This window comes from Moschus berezovskii, chromosome 11 (assembly GCF_049115385.1).
Source record: "Moschus berezovskii isolate FMDL1 chromosome 11, NW_MosBer_1.0, whole genome shotgun sequence".
Lineage (NCBI taxonomy): Eukaryota > Metazoa > Chordata > Mammalia > Artiodactyla > Moschidae > Moschus > Moschus berezovskii.
The window spans coordinates 77,353,667-77,375,526 of record NC_142470.1 but is presented as its reverse complement, the minus strand read 5'-3'; the positions used below and the strand labels follow the sequence as shown (position 1 = coordinate 77,375,526).

General features: G+C 39.8%; 1 protein-coding gene and 1 pseudogene across 3 annotated transcripts in view; one reads left to right on the top strand and one right to left on the bottom strand.

Moving 5' to 3' along the window:
• Positions 1-21,860, top strand: part of PPP1R21 (protein phosphatase 1 regulatory subunit 21) — an 85,724-nt gene that overhangs the window by 13,746 nt on the left and 50,118 nt on the right. For all 3 annotated transcript variants that reach the window (XM_055399298.2, XM_055399296.2, XM_088841497.1), the window contains exons 2-11: positions 123-191; positions 3,286-3,432; positions 8,939-9,040; positions 10,579-10,743; positions 11,280-11,338; positions 12,606-12,700; positions 15,323-15,375; positions 18,194-18,343; positions 20,102-20,203; positions 20,291-20,379. In XM_055399298.2, coding sequence (XP_055255273.2) covers positions 123-191; positions 3,286-3,432; positions 8,939-9,040; positions 10,579-10,743; positions 11,280-11,338; positions 12,606-12,700; positions 15,323-15,375; positions 18,194-18,343; positions 20,102-20,203; positions 20,291-20,379 — 1,031 coding nt within the window. The remainder of the gene's footprint in view (positions 1-122; positions 192-3,285; positions 3,433-8,938; positions 9,041-10,578; positions 10,744-11,279; positions 11,339-12,605; positions 12,701-15,322; positions 15,376-18,193; positions 18,344-20,101; positions 20,204-20,290; positions 20,380-21,860) is intronic.
• On the bottom strand, positions 4,005-4,489 carry LOC148776210 (ATP synthase F(0) complex subunit C1, mitochondrial pseudogene; annotated as a pseudogene).

The window sequence follows — 21,860 nt, the reverse complement described above, 5'->3', positions numbered from 1 at the left end:
GGTCTCATTTGTATGTGAGCTGATAGTTACTCAGTGTACAGATTCCTGTAAAGTGATGGTGAGTGACTTCCTTGCTATTAGTGGTTGCTTTATATTAAAAATTATTACTTCCTCTGTTTCAGCTTCGGGCTCAAAATCAGGTCTTGAAGAAAGGTGTCGTGGATGAACAAGCGAATTCTGCTGCTTTGAAGGTAGGCTACTGAGTGTTTGTGTTGTGAGAGTTAGGTTAGTGTTTGGTGAAGCTTACAGCAGGGAATTCATCCCATTTTGTGGGTTAAATTCCCAACTCTGACACTGATTCACTAGGGATAGGGGAGGGTAATGAATTTTTTTTTGTGTTTAACTTTCTTACTTATTTAGGTATGAATGTGATGTGCTTTTACTTCTTAGCTGGAGATTACAAAAATGTCTTATTGGACTGTATCTAATGCATTTCTCTCATACCCAGCTTCTTTCATAGCTAAATTCATCAGGATTAATAGGGCTTCTTATCTGGCTTGATCTGATAGCACTCTGCAGGGACTGGGTCATATTCATGTTTATATCCCTAGCATTCCCCCGATTGTCCCCTAATAAGTGGGTCTGAAAGTGTGAATCATTTAGTGCATTAATCTTGCTTTGGATTGAGCTGTTTAATAGTAATAACCTGTGTTAATGATGACTGTTTGAGTGATCCATCAGCACCTTTAACTGAAAGGAGAAATATGATGGGAGATGAAAGAATTTGTCTCTACCTCATTTTACCAGGCATGTAATAAATACTGATTGAAAGTGTTAGTTGTTCAGTCATGGCCAACTCTTTGTGACCCAGGGACTATATAGCCTGCCACGCTCCTCTGTCCATGGGATTCTCCAGGCAAGAATACTGGAGTGGGTTGCAACTCCCTTCTCCAGAGGAATCTTTCCAACCCAGGAATCGAGCCTAGGTCTCGCACATTACAGGCAAATTCTTTACCATCTGAGCCACCAGGGAAGCACAGATACTGCTTAGCGATATTCTTAATTGGATAAATTGATTCTAGGATATGAATTCCTTCTTGGCCAAGTTTCAGTAAAATACACTGTTTTCCTCATTCTTTCACTGCCTCCCTTGCTCCCACTTCAGAGAAAAGGGCTTGGGAGTCCCTTTACTTTTCTGTCTTTCTGGAGTAGTCCGCAACCAGTGACACATATCCTGTGTATTTCCACTCAGATCACCAAGATCATGAGATGCGTCCTTTCACTTGGCTGGTGTTGGACCCTTCTCTAGAGAAATCTGTCTCTTGAGGGGTGCTCCCTCCTTGGGTGCTGTTCCACAGACTCCGGGCTGAGATGGTCCAGGGTGGTCCAGAGTACCTTACCCTAAACTCTCTGCACTTAAGCTGAGATGATTAAAATTAAGCTTTATAGACAGAATTTGTTAGCTAAGTTACTGTTTTCTAAATCACTGAAGAAATTGATCATTATCTATCTCCTTATGGTGTTTAAAACCTATCCCTGGGGACTAACTCATTTTAGTCACCCACACTGGTGTTTCACACCCTCCTGTGGCTGATTGTGTTTGATTAACTCTGATAGTGGCTGTGGTGGTGACTACGATGATGGTGACAGCAGACCCTATTCATTGAGTACTCGCTGTGTGTCAGGCAGGCGTTTCACTCAGCACCTTACACCCTTTTTCTCAGTTTTCACAGCAACCCTATGAGGGCACGTGCCACTGTCATCATTGTCATTGCAGGAACTAGGATTTATAGAGAGATTGGGATGGATGTCTTCTGAAATCAATGATTGGTTAATGGGGTTGGAATATTAGTCACCTAGTGATTAATTAATTATAAGGATGTAAAGAGATTACTTTTAATTGAACTGTTCATTGCATTTTGATTATATTAGGTTTGTCTCTTCAATGAGTTGTTAGATACAATGAGCATTTATTGATTTGAATTTCCTTAAATTGAAATATATAATAATTTGGACATGGGCTGGGCCTAAGTTTACCATTGAACTTCAAGTAAACCTTGAGGACTTACTAAACAAACAACAGAAAAGGAAATTTTTTTCTCTTTAATGGAAACATATTCTATCCCTCTAGCCATGCCCTCAGCATGCAAATAACATCAGCAGATTGCAGAAGCAGCCTCTGGTTTTTAGGTTGCTGTTTCAAAATCCACTATTCAAAATTGGGAAAGTAGTGTTGACATATATATACGCTATCATGTGTATAATAGGTAGCTAACAGGAAGCTGCTGTAAAACACAGGAAGCCCAGCCTGGCACTCTGTGACGACCGAGAGGGGTGGAATGGAGTGGGAGAGGGAGGCTTAAGAGGGATATGTATGCAGTTACGGCTGATTCAGTTCATGTACAGCAGAGACCACCACAGCATTGTAGAGCAATTATCCTCCAATTAAAAAAAACCCCCTGTTCATTAAAACTTGACCTCTTCTTAGCTTTATAGTAATTTTTCAATGAAAGTAAAGTAAACATACAGATCTTTCTATTTATGGTAGTATAGGGCCATTTGTGTTTGATTACCAGTGAACACAAAGTTACCAGAATGTCATAAGGAAAATATAGTTGGAATAATATTATTTTCAAAAATAGAGTGAAACTAAATATTTCTCGTTTCCCATTTTCTTACCCTGTCATGGTATAAGCAGTACAGCATGGTCAGTAGAAGACGTTTTGTTTACATTTTAGATTTTGTTCCTATTTTCACTTTAAAGTGAACTGAGAATATTCTTTGTTAGGATATCTGGAAAATATTCTTTGTTAGGATAATATTGATTTTTATCTTTGATAGATCAGAATAATTTAAAGTTAAGAGTATTGAAAATATTTCATTTTGACTGACTTAAATTCAAGGAGGATTTATAGGAAAAAGTGAATGCAAATATATTTCTTCCATTCTTGCTTACCTGAAGGGCATCATCAGTGAGTCTGCGGTTCTCTTTAAAATTTCAGATTTATAAAATTGTAGCCTCAGACTTTGTGACTCCTCACCACCAAACACATGAATAACAACATTATATAAAAACATGTTGTTGTGGATATTTAAGTTGATAAATGTTACTTCAGTAGTATACTCTTTAACTTTATTTTTAAATTTGCTTGGTTGGACCAGAAAATGATTTTTGTCACCAAACAGAGCTAAAAAAACATAGGAACTGGAATGATAAACATATAACTTTAATTCCTTAAAGAAAGAGGTTTTGATTATATTTTGGTGAAACAAAAAATATTTTTTCATTAGTTTTAAATGTTAAGACTAAATTACAAGGAATAGTCTGTTTTCACTTTGATGTAGGAACAAGTGAAAATGAAGGATCAATCACTGAGGAAACTGCAGCAGGAAATGGACAGTTTGACATTCCGAAATCTGCAGCTTGCCAAAAGGGTCGAGCTACTTCAAGATGAACTGGCTCTAAGTGAACCCCGAGGCAAGAAAAACAAGGTAGGTCAAGTCAAAACAAGGTAGGGTGACCTTGCCATTAGGTGCAGACATCTCCAGGCCAACCTCCAAATACTCTAAAGGTCTATTTATTACACCTGGTTATTGGGTCCAGAAAACAAACATTTATTATTGATGTATACCAAGTATTTATTAGAGCCATTTTCACATGGAAGTGAGTTTTCAAGACTTTATGAGAAACCAGCATGCACATAGTTGATTTAGTGGCTAAGAAAAATGAACGGTGTATCTCATATTGGTCAAAATTACTGTTTTTTTAAGTTACACTAAGTTGCCATTTAACTCAAGGTAGAGCAGATAGAATGAGAAGCACTGTCCATGTGAACCACTGTCTATGGAAGTGGCAGTTGAAGTACTGATACATGAGGCTTGTAAGTTTGTTGCAGATATGTTTTCTTTGTTTTTATTCTTAGGAGTTCAGTTTGTGTGTGTTTTGTTTGTTTGTTGTTTTAGAGAAACATTGTATTTAATGGTAAAGCTTAGCACACTCCAGCACCAGGCATGGCCTGGAGTCTAAGCAGCAGGGATGGTTAGGTGACCTCCATGGAGGTTCATCATGACAAAGATGTTGAGAAAGCAACCATTAAATAGAAGAGCTCCGCAGCCTCAGACAAGGCAAAGCCTACAATATCCTAGGAGAAGAGCTGCTGCTTCAGAGACGGGTTCGTGGCATAGCCAATGATCAAACTGCCAAACAGTGCTCCAGTGCCAGCCCCTGAGCCAGCCATACCAACTGTGGCAGCCCCAACGCCAATAAACTTGGCTGCTGTGTCAGTATCCCAGGAGAAAAAACAGTTGTCTGGTACTCCTGCCTGGCCAGCTGGAGTGGGCCACTGCTGTGGGAAGGCTGTTCAGTTGAGATCTCTGGCCTACTCAGGAAGGAGGCAGACAAAGGCCTGATGGGAACCCTGGTCGAAGAGTGGTTCAGAGCAGGAGGAATGAGTAGTGCCCTGGTGGTCTGTGTTTTTTCAGTCTCCTGGCTTTTACTCTTCTGTCTGATGCTCGTCTTACTCATCCTCTTCACTACATGAAGCTCCATGGAGGTCACCTACCCACGCCTCCTGCTTCAACTTCAGGTCATGCCTGATACTGGAGTGTGCTAAGCTTTACCTTTAAACACAGTGTTTCTCTTAAAATAAAAAGGTCCCAAGGTGTAAAATATAAATTTCTTTCCCTTCTGATTTTATATAGTGAGGTGAGATTCTGATTGATCTAAGGTGGATGATCTGATACTTTTGGTCATTCTGTGGTTAAGAAGTTGCTTCTTTTTTTAAGGGCAGAAGCTAGTTATTGAGTCTTTAAAAGTCCTGTATGTTTGTTGGACAGCACCCCAAAAATGTGTGGACTAAGGCAATGACGACAAAATGGTTGGAGGGAAGAAGGTTCACAGTAACTCTGAAGCAGTGCGAGCGGAGGAAAGAGTGCAGGCTTTGGAGCTGAGTCCAGATTTGAATTCTTTGTTTTCCATTTATAGGTCTATGACCTTAGGCAAATTTTTTAGCCTTGCTGTCTTAGTTGTGGGAAAGACTTTCAGGTTTGTTGTCAGGATTAAATAAGATCATGTAAAGTACCCAAGACTGTATGTGCATATGATGGACATGTTGACATAATTATGTCTCATTTCCCCTCCATGGAAGAATTCTCCAGAGTGGTAATTTTTCAAGTAAGTGGGGAACAGTTCAGGTTTCCCTGGCCATCACCAACTCCCGAAGCTTACTCAAACTCATGTCCATTAAGTCGGTGATGCCATCCAACCATCTCACCCTCTGTCATACCCCTTCTCTGCCTGCCTTCAATCTTTCCCAGCATCAGGGTCTTTTCCAGTGAGTCAGTTTTTCACATCAGATGGCCAAAGTATTGGAGTTTCAGCTTCAGCATCAGTCCTTCCAATGAATATTCAGGACAGGTTTCCTTCAGGATGCACTGGTTGGATCGCCTTGCAGTGCAAGAGACTCTCGAGAATCTTCTTGAACACCACAGTTGAAAAGCATCAATTCTTCAGCATTCAGCTTTCTTTATAATCCAACTCTCACATCCATACGTGACTACTGGAAAAACCATACCTTTGACTAGACAGACCTTTGTTGGCAAAGTAATATCTCTGCTTTTTAATATGCTGTCTAGGTTGGTCATAGCTTTTCTTCCAAGGAGTAAGCATCTTTTGATTTCATGGCTGCAGTCACCATCTGCAGTGATTTTGGAGCCCAAGAAAATAAAGTCTCTCACTGTTTCTCTTGTTTCCCCTTCTATTTGCCATGAAAGTGATGAGATCGGATGTCATGATATTAGTTTTCTGAAAGTTGAGTTTTAAGCCAACTTCACTTTCCTCTTTCACTTTCCTCAAGAGACTCTTTAATTCTTTGCTTTCTGCCATAAGGGTGGTGTCATCTGCATATCTGAAGTTATTGATATTTCTCCCGGAAATCTTGATTCCAGCTTGTGCTTCCTCCAGTCCAGCATTTCTCATGATGTACTCTGCAAAGGAGTTAAATAAGCAGGGTGACAATATGCAGCTTTGACATACTCCTTTCCTGAATTTGAACTAGTCTGTTGTTTCATGTCCAGTTCTAACCGTTGCTTCTTGACCTGCATACAGATTTCTCAGGAGGAAGTGTGGTACTCCCATCTCATTTTCCACAGTTTGTTGTGATCCACACAGTCGAAGGCTTTGGTAAAGTCCATAGAGCAGAAGTAGATGTTTTTCTGGAGCTCTCGCTTTTTTTATGATCTAATGGATGTTGGTAATTTGATCTCTGGTGGTTCTGCCTTTTCTAAATACAACTTGAACACTGGCAGTTCACATTTCATGTACTGGTAAAGCCGGGCTTGGAGGATTTTGAGCATTACTTTGCTAGTGTGTGAGATGAGTGCAGTTGTGCAGTAGTTTGAGCATTCTTTGGCATTGCCTTTCCTTGGGATTGGAATGAAAGCTGACCTTTTCCAGTCCTGTGGCAACTGACATGTTGCTAAATTTGTCACATGTTTTCTAAATTTGCTGACATGTTGAGTGCAACACTTTAACAGCATCATCTTTTAGGATTTGAAATAGCTCAACTGGAATTCCATCACCTCCACTAGCTTTGTCCGTGGTGAGTTCGCATTCCAGGATGTCTGGCTCTAGGTAAGTGTTCACACCATCATTGTTATCTGGGTCATGAAGATCTTTTTTGCATAGTTCTTCTGTGTATTCTTACCACCTCTTCTTAATATCTTCTGCTTCTGTTAGGTCCATACCATTTCTGTCCTTTACTGAGCCCATCTTTGCATGAAATGTTCCCTTGGTATCTCTAATTTTCTTGAAGAGATCTCTATAGTCTTTCCATTCTATTGTTTTCCTCTATTTCTTTGCATTGATCAGTGATGAAGGCTTTTTATCTCTCTTTGCTGTTCTTTGGAACTCTGCATTCAAATGGGTATATCTTTCCTTTTTCCTTTGCCTTTAGCTTCTCTTCTTTTCTCAGCTATTTGTAAGGCCTCCTCAGACAACTATTTTGCCTTTTTGCATTTCTTTTTCTCAGGGATGATCTTGATCATTGCCTCCTGTACAATGTCACGAACCCCCATCCATAGTTCTTCAGGCACTCTATCAGATCTAATCCCTTGAATCTATTTCTCACTTCTACTGTATAATCGTAAGGGATTTGATTTAGGTCATACCTGAATAGAGTGGTTTTCCCTACTTTCTTCAATTTCAGTCTGAATTTGGCCATAGTGAGTTCATGATCTGAGCCACAGTCAGCTCCCAGTCTTGTTTTTGCTGACTATATAGAGTTTCTCCATCTTTGACTACAAAGAATTTAATCATTCTGATTTCGGTATTGACCATCTGGTGATGTCCATGTATAGAGTCTTCTCTTGTGTCATTGGAAGAGGGTGTTTGCTATGACCAGTGCGTTCTCTTGGCAAAACTCTGTTAGCCTTTGCCCTGCTTCATTCTGTACTCCAAGACCAAATTTGCCTGTTACTCTAGGTATCTCTTGACTTCCTACTTTTGCATTCCAATCCCCTATAATGAAAAGGACATCTTTTTTGGGTGTTAGTTCTAGAAGGTCTTGAAGGTTTTCATAGAACCGTTCAACTTCAGCTTCTTCAGCATTAGTGGTTGGGGCATAGACTTGGGATTACCGTGATACTGAATGGTTTGCCTTGGAGACGAACAGAGATCATTCTGTCGTTTTTGAGACTGCACCCAAGGATTGCATTTCTTGTTAACTGTGATGGCTACTCCATTTCTTTTAAGGGATTCTTGCCCACAGTAGTAGATATAATGGTCATCTGAGTTAAATTCACCCATTCCAGTCTATTTTAGTTTACCTATTACTAAAATGTCGATGTTCACTCTTGCCGTCTCCTGTTTGACCACTTCCCTTTTACCTTGAAATTGGAACAGAGAGTACAAAACAGATAAGTATGGGAATCGCTTGGAAAACTTTGTCAAAATACACATGCTGTGGAAATTCTGGAAGACGCTTGGGGAGGGGAAATAGCCATCTGTATTTCATCCCCAGGTTAGTGAGATCCTCTCTCAGGGCTGTTTTAGTAGATTGAGGTGTAATTACTTCTGAATTAGTTTTAATAAAAACTTTACAAATTTGGAATTACTGAGCAACCAGAATATGTCATTCAGCAGTGTTGCTTGTGTTAATGTGCGTCTTTTGTTCACGGTTGGTGTTTCTGTATTTGTTTATTACATAGCTGCTCCATTTTCAGGGGGCTTTGTAATCGTGGGTTCACGCTGGACCAGTAAGTGACTTCATTTTAAGTGAGGAGTGAAGTACAAGAAAGGCAGAGGAGGGTGGTGACTGATGTCTGAACAGTTTCATTGTTAGGCTGTCCCTTGAATAGTGTCATTTCTGTGTGTATTCCATGAAAACAAATGTTCATTATTGGCTCTTAAATAGTGCTATTCTTCTATGTAGAAAAAGTTAATATTGGTATAAAGGCAAAAGGAAGGTATTTTTCATAGTCTTTGTGCTTTTTCCTTCTATTTATTTGTAATAGCTTTATCTTGCATGTTTTGAAATTAGAAATGTATGTGAACTTTTCTATAAATGTATTTTTGTGAATGCTGTTAATTTCTTAAAGGAGTTTAACAACTCAGACTCACGGAATTGCTAAAACTGTCATTTTTTAAACCGGGAGATCAATTGTTGAAATGATATTTATTAACATATTTATGTTGCTAACTTTCCGAATCTACTGTCTTCCAGCAGAACTACTCCCAAATTCATCTGAAAAGAATAGTGAGCTTTATCTGTTCTTTTTTTTTTCTCTCTCTTAAGCTTTTCCGCTCATTGCAGTATTTGCATTTCCAACTTATGTCACATAGGAAAAGTTAAATGATGGACTGTATACTTTTTGCAGGATTGTTTGACAGTGGTGAACACGTAGAAGAGACAAGCTACTAAGGTGATAGAGAATCTATGTACCTTAGAATGTTTCTCTAAAGGATGACAGTTATGTGGACATAACTTATTCTTTCCATCAGAAAAGTGGAGAATCTTCTTCTCAGTTGAGTCAAGAGCAGAAAAGTGTCTTTGATGAAGACCTGCAAAAGAAGATAGAAGAGAATGAACGGTTGCATATACAAGTGAGAAAATCTTCTGTTTTTCCATGTGAATTAAAAAATGGGTTGTATGATCTGGAATGTGGAAAAAACAACGCATGATAGAGTATTTTGTATGTGGGTAGGTGTTTTAACCAGAGAAGGCAATGGCAACCCACTCCAGTACTCTTGCCTGGAGAATGCCATGGATGGAGGAGCCTGGTAGGCTACAGTCCATGGGGTCGCTAAGAGTCGGACATGACTGAGCGACTTCAGTTTCACTTTTCACTTTCGTACATTGGAGAAGGAAATGGCAATCCACTCCAGTATTCTTGCCTGGAGAATCCTGGGGGCAGAGGAGCCTGGTGGGCTGCCGTCTGTGGGGTTGTACAGAGTCAGACACGACTGAAGCGACTTAGCAGCAGCAGCAGCAGGTGTTTTAACGTTTCCTGTGGTTGGTGGGTGCATATGTCACTGTCGTTCATTCATTTCTAAGATCTCACATTTTAATACGGATGTGTGCTTTGAATATGCACTTGTTCAGAGGACAGCTGAATAGCTTTATAAGTTAATGATACAGAAGTATAATGGGGATTCTTACTTTTATATAGGACATGTTTAGATGGATTATTTAGATGGGGCTTATCATTTTAATTTGTGACAGTTGAGTTGCTTTTTGTCTGTTTCCCTTTTAGTCTGTAAGGTCTCACTAGGGTACAGACCATGTCATTTTTTTCTGCCCAGCCTCAGAACAGGGCCTCACTCATGGCATGCCTTCAAATATTTATGGAATGTTGAGTAATCAGTATCTGCTCCAAACCAGTCAGCATATTTTAAGAGTCATAATATAATGTATTTAACTGTGCCTCCTGATTTTTCTTGTGTGAAATGGTGAGCATAATCAAACAGTGGAAAATAAATTTTCATTCTTAGTGTTTGAAAATGTTTACAAAATGAACTTTTGACCTCATGAATTTTGAGTGAAGTAGTCATAATTCTTAATTAGTGTTGAATTCTCATTGGGCTTCCCTGATAGCTCGGTTGGTGCAGAATCCACCTGCAATGCAGGAGACACCAGTTCAATTCCTGGGTCAGAAAGATCTGTTATAGAAGGGATAGGCTAGAATTCTCATTAAGGAAAGGAACTTTACCTGATACAGGAGTAACATCTGTTTGAGTTTTGGTCATTTAATTGTAGAAGTTCTCATAACAGTATAGCAAGAGTTTTGATCAACTGGTCAGCTGAGTTACTTCTCCATTTGCCAGAGGCAGTTTGAAATAGAAGTCCATGAGATAGGTTGGGGAAGGAAATGTAGGCTTTGAAGTCTGTTTGTGCCTGTGAAACAGTTGACAGGTAGGTAGCCCCTTGAAGCTTCAGGTTCCCCATCTGTAAAGGAGGGTCTGTAAGTAACACCGCCTCTGACCTACTGTGAGGATCCACTGAGCTCTTGCCTGTGCAGTTTCGCACACTGAGCATATGGAACCTTATGGAAGTCACTCAATGATTAGTCATCGCCATTGTTTTCTCTTCATTTGTGTATATGAGGAGGTTGTGAGAAGACGACGCGATCTTTTCTTTTCAGTTTTTCGAAGCCGATGAGCAGCACAAGCACGTGGAAGCAGAACTGAGGAGTCGGCTGTCCACTCTGGAAACGGAGGCAGCTCAGCACCAAGCTGTGGTCGATGGCCTGACACGGAAGTACATGGAGACCATTGAGAAACTGCAGAGCGACAAGGCGAAACTAGAGGTAAGCCCTGCTGTTGGTGAGAGCTTGTTCAGAAATAGTCTGGGCTTTTGTAAATCGTCTGCCTGCTTTGGAGAACAGAAGTTCGCCACTCAAGGCGGGACTGCAGCCTGCAGTGTCTGCTCAGTGTGTTTCATCTGTGGCCTGATTCATCTGCTTTTCTTTTTTTCTCACAGACAAATATACATATAATTTTGGTTAATAGCGGTTGTCATACCACATTTCTAGCAAGCAGAACACAGTTTCAAATAAATAGCTATATAAAATTTATAGGGGAAAACCAAAAAGAAAAAAGAGTAGGATTTCAAAATGGAAAGCCAAGCAATATAGTTTGGCATAGTTTATTTTTTATTTTTAAAAATTTTATTGGAGTATAGATATACAATGTTGTGTTAGTTTCAAGTGTTCAGCAAAGTGATTCAGTTATACATATACCTATATTCATTCTTTTTCAGATTTTTTTTTTCCCCTTATAAGTTATTACAGACTATTGAGTAGAGTTCCCTGTGCTATGCTTTTCTTTTCCTTCTAAAATTTAGGTAAAATCTCAGACTCTAGAAAAGGAGGCCAAGGAATGTCGACTTCGGACAGAAGAATGGTATGTGGAAATGTGAATTCCAAGGGGCCCTGAAGTGAGAATCAGAAGATCTGAATTTTGGTTTAGTAGCTTCCCTGTCTCAGTTTTCTCACATTTGCAGTGAGACAGAAGTAGGTCATTTCTAGGGGCCTTTTCAGTTATTTTATCTCTGGGACCTTAAAAATTCTTGGTAGAGTGGCTTGTGCAGCAGTCCTCAGCCTGCAGATGTTCTGGCCTGTGGCAGATGGCATTCTGGGGCTCCTGTACTGAGGACTGGGTGATTTCTGTGGCAGACTACTCTGAAGAGACGGTCTTCTCATAGTCCCAGGCAGGGAAACTGGCTGTTGATCATGGTGTCAACCTTTTAATGTTTAGTTGCTAAGTCGTGTCTGACTCTTTGAGACCCCAGGGACTGTAGCCCGCCAGGCTCCTCCGTCCATGGGATTTCCCAGGCGAGAATACTGGAGTGGTTTGCCATTTCCTTCTCCAGGGGATCTTCCCGACTCAGGGATTGAACTCACATCTCCTGTGTCTCCTGCATGTAGGCAGATTCTTTACTGCTGAGCCACCAGGGAAGCCCAACATTTTAGTAAAATGGTACCTTTTAAATAAAATGAGGTTGTGTAATCTAATGTGGAGATATTTACTTGTTAAAATATTACTTATCTCTGGATGGTAAGAGCCTGTACCAACATTTATTGATAAATGATGTATTTTAGGTTTTGATAGGATCAATCAAGTGAATTTCTTCAATTTAGTTTTACTGAAAATGCATGATGTACCTATACTTTTAATTGAATCAAAACCAAAAATAACCAGATTTTGAGCTCAAGGAAAAAATCTGCTATAATACTTTAAAAACTGGAGAAGGAAATGGCAACCCACTCCAATATCCTTGCCTGGAAAAAAAAAAACAAACTTTAAAAACTTTTACTGTTATACTTGAACAAATACTTGTGTTATAAAGAGAAAAATCTATGAGTTTGAAATGGCTCTAAGATGATTTTGAGCTTGGGGAAATAAACTTAAAATTGTATCGGATAGTGGGACTGTGATAAATTCTTTGCAACTTCTAGTTATTCAGCGGGAGTCTCAAGGGCTTTAAAATCAAGACTTAGTATTTTTCTTATCTTTATTTTTGTTTTTTTAAAAACAGCTCTCTACTACCAAGGGTATAGAGATGTCAGATAAGCCTGTCAGTCTGAAAGCCTGAGAGCAGCTGTTGAGGTGACATGCAGATGTTGATCCACTGTCTGTTGATCATGTGGTTTTGTATTTTTTCTTTCAGTCAGTCACAGTTAAAGAATCTTCATGAAGATTTGTCAAGTAGATTAGAGGAGTCCTTATTAATCATCAATGAGAAAGTACCTTTTAATGATACAAGTAGGTATTATGTACAGTTTTCCTTTATTTGTAACTCTAAACTTCTTTAGGATAGCCATATTATTAAAATAGTTTCTAATGTACTTGGCTGAAAACCTCACTTGCCCAACAGAGGGTTGCTTTCTTTTTGTCCTTTTGATCTGCTTTGGCCCTCATGTCTCATAGGGAGATTTTAAGTTGTCACATAACTATCCTGAAGCTAGTCTTCTTGGAAAAAGCCCAAAGCTACATTTTTCAATTGCATGTATTTAACATATCCCAACGTGAAAACCAACCTGTACACATAAAGTACTTGAATACTTGTACAAGAAAAGCTGATCACAATGGACGGCAAGGCAGAAGAGGAGTAGGGGGATGGGTGGGAGGTGAATCTTCTCTGTCAGATGTCTCCTGCGCTTTGGACAATGCACAGCGCTAGTTCCGGAGCTGACTTGGGTATGCCTGCTTCCCCCTCATCCTGGGAAGGATCTGGTAATTTACATAGCCAAGAGCACCAAAGAGAACTTTAAAAAAAAATTGACTTGCGTGTATGTGTTTGAAAGTGTTAGTCGTTTTGTCATGTTCGACTCTTTGCAACCCCATGGACTGTCACCAGGCTCCTCTGTCCATTGAACTCACCAGGCAAGAATAGTGGAGTGGGTAGCCATTCCCTTCTCCAGGGGAATCTTCCTGACCCAGGGATTGAACCAAGGTCTCCTGCATTGCAAGCAGATTCTTTACTTTCTGAGCCACTAGGGAAGCCAAGTATTAAGTCAGAATCTTAAAGACAAAACAGTTGTTTGAAACTTAAATTCAATGTGGTATACATTTTCTTTTTTTACAATTATATGATTGAAATTAATTTTTGATTTCTCAATTTTTCTTAGGAATGACCTAAAAAAAGAGGGAGGAAAAGACAAAAAGAAAAATAGCAGTTTGCTCTAAAACTGAAATCAGCATATGTCATTATCATACCAAAAACCTAAATTCCTCTGAAAACAACACCTGTTACTGCTTTCTACATTAATGTAAATAGCATCAGCATACTTTGATCCACTAGACTTGAATCCTTGGCGTTTCATTTGCTCCTTAACCCTTAGTCATCGAGTTCTCATCATTTCCATCTGAATCTCTTTGGGTTTATCCTTTCTTTCCCAGTACTAGTTGTCACCCTATTTTAGGTCCTTATCATGTCACAAGTAGAGCTACTACTTTTAGTTCTGAAATATTTAGAGATTATTTGCTGAAGGTCTAAATTTTGCAAATTTTACGATATGCAAAAATGTATAAGACAAAAGTCTCTACCCTCAAGGAATTTATAGTTCAGTAGGGGGAAAATAAGAGAAATATCTGAAATATAAGCTAAGTTATTCCATGAAGAACTTCTTGGGGTTTCAGAGGAAGGCTGATTACTGCTGGTGGGGTCGTTTGGGGAAGCCTTCTGGAAGAAGTGTGCTTTGGGCTGGGCCAGGATGTGAAAGTAGGTTTTATTGGTCAGAGAGGTGAGGGCGAACCAGCCAGGGAATTGCATGGAGTGTGGTATGTAGGATAAAGGTGCTGTCAGGGCCTGACAGTAGTAATTAGTTAAGTATGACTGGAGGCTAGAGTGGATGGGATGTGGAAGCCAATGATAGGTAAGTTCTGAAAGGATGGGTGGGGCTGGACCCTTAAGTTCTGGGCAGAGGACTTGGGACTTCATTCACAAGGCAGTAGGTTGTTGGAGAAGATTTTAGAAATGTCCCTTTTTTAGAAAAATTGTTTATTACTGTTTGGCTGTGCTCGGTCTTTATTGCTGCGTGCGCTTTTCTCTAGTTGTGGCGAGTGGGGGCTACTCTCTAGTTGCGGTCTGAGGGCTTCTCATTGCAGTGGCCTCTCTTGTTGCAGAGCACAGTCTGTAGGGTGCACAGGCTGCAGTAGCTGCGGCACATGGGCTTAGTTGCTTCTCCCAGGCTCTAGAGTAGTTGAGCTGTGTGGGCTTAGTTGCTCTGAGGCATGTGGGATTCTTCCGGATTAGGGATCGAACCTGTGTCTCCTGCATTGGCAGGTGGGTTCTTTACCACTGAGCCACCAGGGAAGCCCTGGAAATGTCTAGATGAGATTTGTGCACTCACTTGGTTAATCTGGCAACACAGTGTAGACTACACTGGAATGGGAGGAGACTGATGCTGTTGCGGTGATAGTCCTGGTGTGCTGGGATGGGGGCTGGAGCCTGAGATGTCAGGAGATGCAAGGAGGCAAGGCAGTGTGGGGAAAAGACGTGGTGCAGTTGACAGAGATCAGAGAGGCAGATGGGGAGCAGGTTTGTGGGAGAGATGGGGACGTTAGCTTGGATGTGGCTTAGTAGTCTCATAGACTGGTGTGCATGTCTTTACCTGCTGGTGTGCACATTTGTAGATAAAAGTCTAGAGCTGGGGAGAGAAGCTGATGTTGATCCAGTTGGGATGGATGAGCCCCTCTGTTGGGATTGGTGGGAATGAGGGTTATAAGGTACAAAGAGGCCTGTGCAGAGTGCACCTCACTGATCAGGAAAGGAAGGGGCTGAGTGGAGACGAGCTGGCAAGTGGGGTGAGCATTTATTATTAGTTAAGCTCTTTTTCTGTAAATGTAAAAATGACTTAATGTACATCCATTCTTCTTTTGTAGAATATAGCCAATATAATGCTCTGAATGTTCCAGTCCACAATAGGAGACATCAGGTAAAGATGTAGTTTTTATTTTCAGTAATGTGCATGTCAAACTTTTCAGAAACACCAGTTAGTTGTTTGGGCCTCTGTTTTGTGCACCAAACCATTGCATTTAACTTTTACTTTCTTTTCTCATACATTTAAAAAAAATTGTGGAACACACTATTTTTGAATTTGTAAATAATACAGATTTTTGCTGTCTCTTGTCTGATAACATTAAACTGAATTGTGGGATGCACTGATTTTTGTCATACCTTTCTTTTAGGTTGGTGGGCTTTGCACTTTAGGTTAAGTAGAGGAGGTATATTAGCCAAAATGAATGGCTTTCTAGTTCAGTTCAGTTCAGTCACTCAGTCGTGTCCGACTCTTTGCGACCCCATGAATCACAGCACGCCAGGCCTCCCTGTCCATCACCAACTCCCGGAGTTCACTCAAACTCATTTCCATCGAGTCGGTGATGCCATCCAGCCATCTCACTCTCTGTCGTCCCCGTCTCCTCCCACCGCCAATCCCTCCTAGCATCAGATTCTTTTTCAGTGAGTCAACTCTTCGCATGAGGTGGCCAAAGTATTGGAGTTTCAGCTTTAGCATCAGTCCTTCCAATGAACACCCAGGATTGATCTCCTCTAGAATGGACTGGTTGGATCTCCTTGCAGTCCAAGGGACTCTCAAGAGTCTTCTCCAGCACCACAGTTCAAAAGCATCAATTCTTCGGCGATCAGCTTTCTTCACAGTCCAACTCTCACATCCATACATGACCACGGGAAAAACCATAGCCTTGACTAGACGGACCTTTGTTGGCAAAGTAATGTCTCTGCTTTTTAATGTGCTATTTAGGTTGGTCATGATTTTCCTTCCAAGGAGTAAGCGTCTTTTAAGTTCATGGCTGCAATCAGCATCTGCAGTGATCTTGGAGCCCCAGAAACTAAAGTCTGACACTGTTTCCACTGTTTCCCCATCTATTTCCCATGAAGTGATGGGACCAGATGCCATGATCTTCGTTTTCTGAATGTTGAGCTTCAAGCCAAACTTTTCACTCTGCTCTTTTACTTTCATCAAGAGGCTTTTGAGTTCCTCTTCACTTTCTGCCATAAGGGTGGTGTCATCTGCATTATCTGAGGTTATTGATATTTCTCCCAGCAATCTGGATTCCAGCTTGTGCTTCTTCCAGCCCAGCTTTCCTCATGATGTACTCTGCATATAAGTTAAATAAGCAGGGTGACATTATACAACCTTGACGTACTCCTTTTCCTATTTGGAACCAGTCTCTTGTTCCCTGTCCAGTTCTAACTGTTGCTTCCTGACCTGCATACAGGTTTCTCAAGAGGCAGGTCAGGTGGTCTGGTATTCCCATCTCTTTCAGAATGTTCCACAGTTTATTGTGATCCACACAGTCAAAGGCTTTGGCATAGTCAGTGAAGCAGCAATAGATGTTTTTCTGGAACTCTCTTGCTTCCTCCATGATCCAGCGGATTTTGGCAATTTGATCTCTGGTTCCTCTGCCTTTTCTAAAACCTGCTTGAACATCTGGAAGTTCACGGTTCACATATTGCTGAAGCCTGGCTTGGAGAATTTTGAGCATGACTTTACTAGAGTGTGAGATGAGTGCAGTTGTGCGATAGTTTGAGCATTCTTTGGCATTCCCTTTCTTTGGGATTGGAATGAAGACTGACCTTTTCCAGTCCTGTGGCCACTGCTGAGTTTTCCGAATTTGCTGGCATATTGAGTGCAGCACTTTCACAGCATCATCTTTCAGGATTTGAAATAGCTCAATTGGAATTCCATCACCTCCACTAGCTTTGTTCGTAGTGATGCTCTCTAAGGCCCACTTGACTTCACATTCCAAGATGTCTGGCTCCACGTGAGTGATCACGCCATCATGATTATCTTCATCATGAAGATCTTTTTTGTACAGTTCTTCTGTGTATTCTTGCCACCTCTTCTTAATATCTTCTGCTTCTGTTAGGTCCATACCATTTCTGTCCTTTATCGAGCTCATCTTTGCATGAAATGTTCCCTTGATATCTTTAATTTTCTTGAAAAGATTTCTTGTTTTTCCTATTCTGTCGTTTTCCTCTATTTCTTTGTATTGATCAGTGAGGAAGGCTTTCTTATCTCTCCTTGCTATTCTTTGGAACTCTGCATTCAGATGCTTATATCTTTCCTTTTCTCCTTTGCTTTTGGCTTCTCTTCTTTTCACAGGTATTTGTAAGGCCTCCTCAGACAGCCATTTTGCTTTTTTGCATTTCTTTTCCATGGGGATGGTCTTGGTCCCTGTCTCCTGTACAATGTCACGAACCTCCGTCCATACTTCATCAGGCACTCTATCAATCAGATCTAGTCCCTTAAATCTATTTCTCACTTCCACTGTATAATCATAAGGGAGTTGACCATATCTGAATGGTCTAGTGGTTTTCCCTACTTTCTTCAATTTAAGTCTGAATTTGGCAATAAGGAGTTCATGATCTGAGCCACAATCAGCTCCTGGTCTTGTTTTTGCTACCTGTATACAGCTTCTCCATCTTTGGCTGCAAAGAATATCTAATCAATCTGAGTTCGGTGTTGACCATCTGGTGATGTCCATGTGTAGAGTCTTCTCTTGTGTTGTTGGAAGAGGGTGTTTGCTATGACCAGTGCGTTCCCTTGGCAAAACTCTATTAGCTTAGTTTATTTAGATGGTAGTGTTAAAATATAAGTGGGAGCAAATGAATTTAAATTAAGGAATAATTATTTTAGAGTTCAAATATTTTCTCCAAAAGCAGATTTAATAAAGTTGTTTGGGCGTAATAACCTGATCGTTGACTTTAGCTGTATCTTTTTCATTTTAAAGCTGAAGATGAGGGATATTGCTGGGCAGGCCCTGGCTTTTGTTCAGGATCTTGTCAAGGCTCTTCTGAACTTTCACACGTATACAGAACAGAGGATTCAGATTTTTCCTATTGATTCTGCCATTGACACAATATCTCCATTGAATCAGAAGGTACGTTTAACTCAGGATACCTTTTGTCTGCCCTGAACAAATCTGGAGACTTGCTATTTATTAGACTAGCTCTGTGCTTCAGCCAAGTACTGTAGAGGACATGGGGAGAAACTCTAAGTCATAGTCTTTACCGTCAGGGTAAACACGGAGATCTTACGAAGTGAAACAGTGAGGGATGTGTTAGAAGACCTAGGTGTGGATCAGTGGTCAGGGCAGTAAGTGAATGTGACGTCATCGAGGAGGGGAGACTGTTGGTGGTAGTGTCTGGGGGACTCTGGTGATTTGACTGGGCTTTGAAAAATGAGCAGGGTTTGCATAGGAGGAGAGAAGTGGGGTAGGTGTTTTTTCCCACCAAAACTTTTCACCACAAACCTTTTGAAGTTCATAAAAATTAAAGTTTGAATCTTTGAAATGCTCTTTAATATCACCGTGGGAAAAAGCTTTCAGATGACCTGGGTAAGGAAAATGGAATTGTAGCATTTTAAGGCAGTTATATTTTCTTTTACACTTCCTATAATATAAAAGCATTTTTCCCCCACTGGTTCTTTGTTCATTATTTTATTTTTATTTTTTTGTTTTTGTAGCCTTTTTTGGCCATACCTTGCAGCTTGTGGGATCTTAATTTCCCAACTAGAGATTTAAACCTGGGCCCCAGCAGTGAAAGCACTATGTTTTAACCACTGGACTGCCAGGGAATTCCCACCATTATTTTACTTAGCTTGTTACCATGTTATGCTCACATGGTGGGAATCAAATATGTTAATCATAATGGAAATATTTCATTACTCTGAAGAGTTCATATTTTTCTCAGTATTTTATCTTTGGTACTTTTATCTCTGAAAGACCCGCTGTGACTTTTCTGTTTAGTCTCTATTATTGAAGATTCAGTAACCATTTGTTAAAAGTTGACCGAAGCATTTAGACTTGTTCATAAAATCATAAAGTAGACTTTTATACCTGAACTTAGAGTTCAACTTATTTTACAGCCCAGAGAGACTGAGTTTCCCAGGGCCATATATCTGTGTGATTTGCAGTTGGACTAGTTGAATCACATTTCTGCAAAATGAGACTTTACATTTGTATATGGAGAAATCAAAATTTGAGCCATTATACAATATTTAAAAAGCTGAGATATTTCACATGTGAAAAATTAACTTCTTGTTTCTCAATTGTCTCAAAGCCTGGGGGATCTTTTTCTGAATCTGTTCTTCATACTGAATTAGTTCTTCATAAGTATTACAGTATCCATGACAGTTATAAAAGTTTTTATATTCTCATTTTGATGATAGTTACATTCCTAGAATGTGTTAACCTTGAACATTGTATGCAGTGAGTATAAGATGTATGCAAAAGTCTTGTTTTTAAAAAATGAGTTATATAACACAAAAATCTATCCTACAGTTTTGACTCAAATATCAATTTTTATTTTTTTATCTTAACTGGCACCCCTATGAAGAAGTGGTTGTTTCGGAAAGAAGGCCTACTGGCGGTGTGTTGTTAACAGTATCCCCTCCCCACTTGCCTTATGCCTAGTTGTTAACTGTGTCATCCGTCTGCTGGTTTGTCACTTTGCCATGGAATGGGCGCTTGGGTTTAGTATCTGGGATTGTTAGAGGGGAACTTTGTGTAAGTCAAATTTCCCAAAAAAAAGTTTGCAAAAGAATTAAGGTTTATAACTCAATGGGTCCATTTACAGATGTTTTGATATCCTTTATTTTCCAGTGATTTAACTCAAAATATTCTTCCCCTTCTCTTTAGTTCTCACAGTATCTTCATGAAAATGCATCCTATGTCCGCCCTCTTGAGGAAGGAATGCTTCATTTATTTGAAAGTATTACTGAGGATACTGTGACTGTCCTGGTAATTTTCTTCTGTTTTACTTCTGGAAGTGGTAGTGCTTCTTTTTCAAACAAAATTATTAATCTTGAAATTGTTTTTCTTTTCCAGGAGACAACTGTGAAATTGAAAACTTTTTCAGAGCATTTAACCTCTTATATATGTTTTCTTAGGAAGATTCTTCCTTATCAATTAAAAAGGTACTTACTGCTCTGGGCCAGGGAGCTTGGGGAATTGTGAGGTGTCATCTGAGCTGTGCTGGAGTTAATAATAAAGTGACAACCTGGGCCTCTTGTGTTCTGTCTGACCTTTTTGCACCACAACCAATTTGGACATTTGTGAAAAAGGAAAATCATGGCTTGAGCAGCACAAACTTGTATTTAAGAAAACTGAATTGTAGTTTCTCAGCTAGAGTTTCTTCAGTAGTTTTGAACTATGATTAGTGCTATAACCATGTAATGCAACATGAACCAGTATTTTTAGTGATTGTGAATGACACATTTATTAAAGGAATATTTTAGTTTCAGGTATTTGTTATCCTTTTACTAAAAACATCTAGATGGGGGTAATAATAGTTAACCTCTATATTTGAATCTGTAATCTTTAGTTTTCTTTTAAATAGTATGCTGTTTTTATTATTGGTGATTTAAGTTACAAAATAAAAACTGTATACATCCTCCAGCCCTCATAGGATGAGTCATTTAGTAACCTTAAATATTCCATCTTAAACATTCCTGAAAAGGCAAGAGAAGATAATTTATATAACTGGAAATTTGAGATTACTGATTGTACATTTTGATACTTTTATCTAAAGCTACAGAGACTCCTAATTCATCTTAATCTTTTCATCCTAGGATTTAGTCTTTAAAAAAGGCAAACAATAATACAACTGGAAATAAGAGAAATAAGAACATATATGTACTATTATTGTTGTTGTTTATTCCCTGAGTCATGACTGACTTTTTGCAACCCCATGGACTGTAGCCTGACAGGCTCCTCTGTCCTTGGGGATTCTCTAGGCAAGAATACTGGAGTATGTTGCCATTTCCTTCTCTAGGGCATCTTCCCGATCCAGGGATTGAACCTGTCTCCTGCATTGCCAGGGAGATTCTTTACCGCTGAGCTACCTGGGAAGCCCATAGGTATTATAGTAGATTGCAAAATAAGGTTTAGGAAAAACATAGATGAAAAGCTTACAGATACTGAAAATATACAAGTAATTGTAGTTTTTTAGTCCTTATAGCGGAGAAGGCAATGGCAGCCTACTCCAGTACTCTTGCCTGGAAAATCCCATGGGCGGAGGAGCCTGGTAGGCTGCAGTCCATGGGGTCGCTAAGAGTCGGACATGACTGAGCGACTTCACTTTCACTTTTCACTTTCCTGCATTGGAGAAGGAAATGGCAACCCACTCCAGTGTTCTTGCCTGGAGAATCCCAGGGTCGGGGGAGCCTGGTGGGCTGCCGTCGATGGGGTCGCACAGAGTCGGACACGACTGAAGCGACTTAGCAGCAGCAGCAATCCTTATAAACTAAAGTAGTAGGTTTAAGCTTTTCAAAAATACGAAATTTTGTTATTAAAAATTTTATGTATGTTAGGAACCATCTTATTTCCTAATTCTAACCTAACAAGGTATTTTAGTAACTGAACTTCTATGATTTGTGCACATTATAAAATTTTAGGA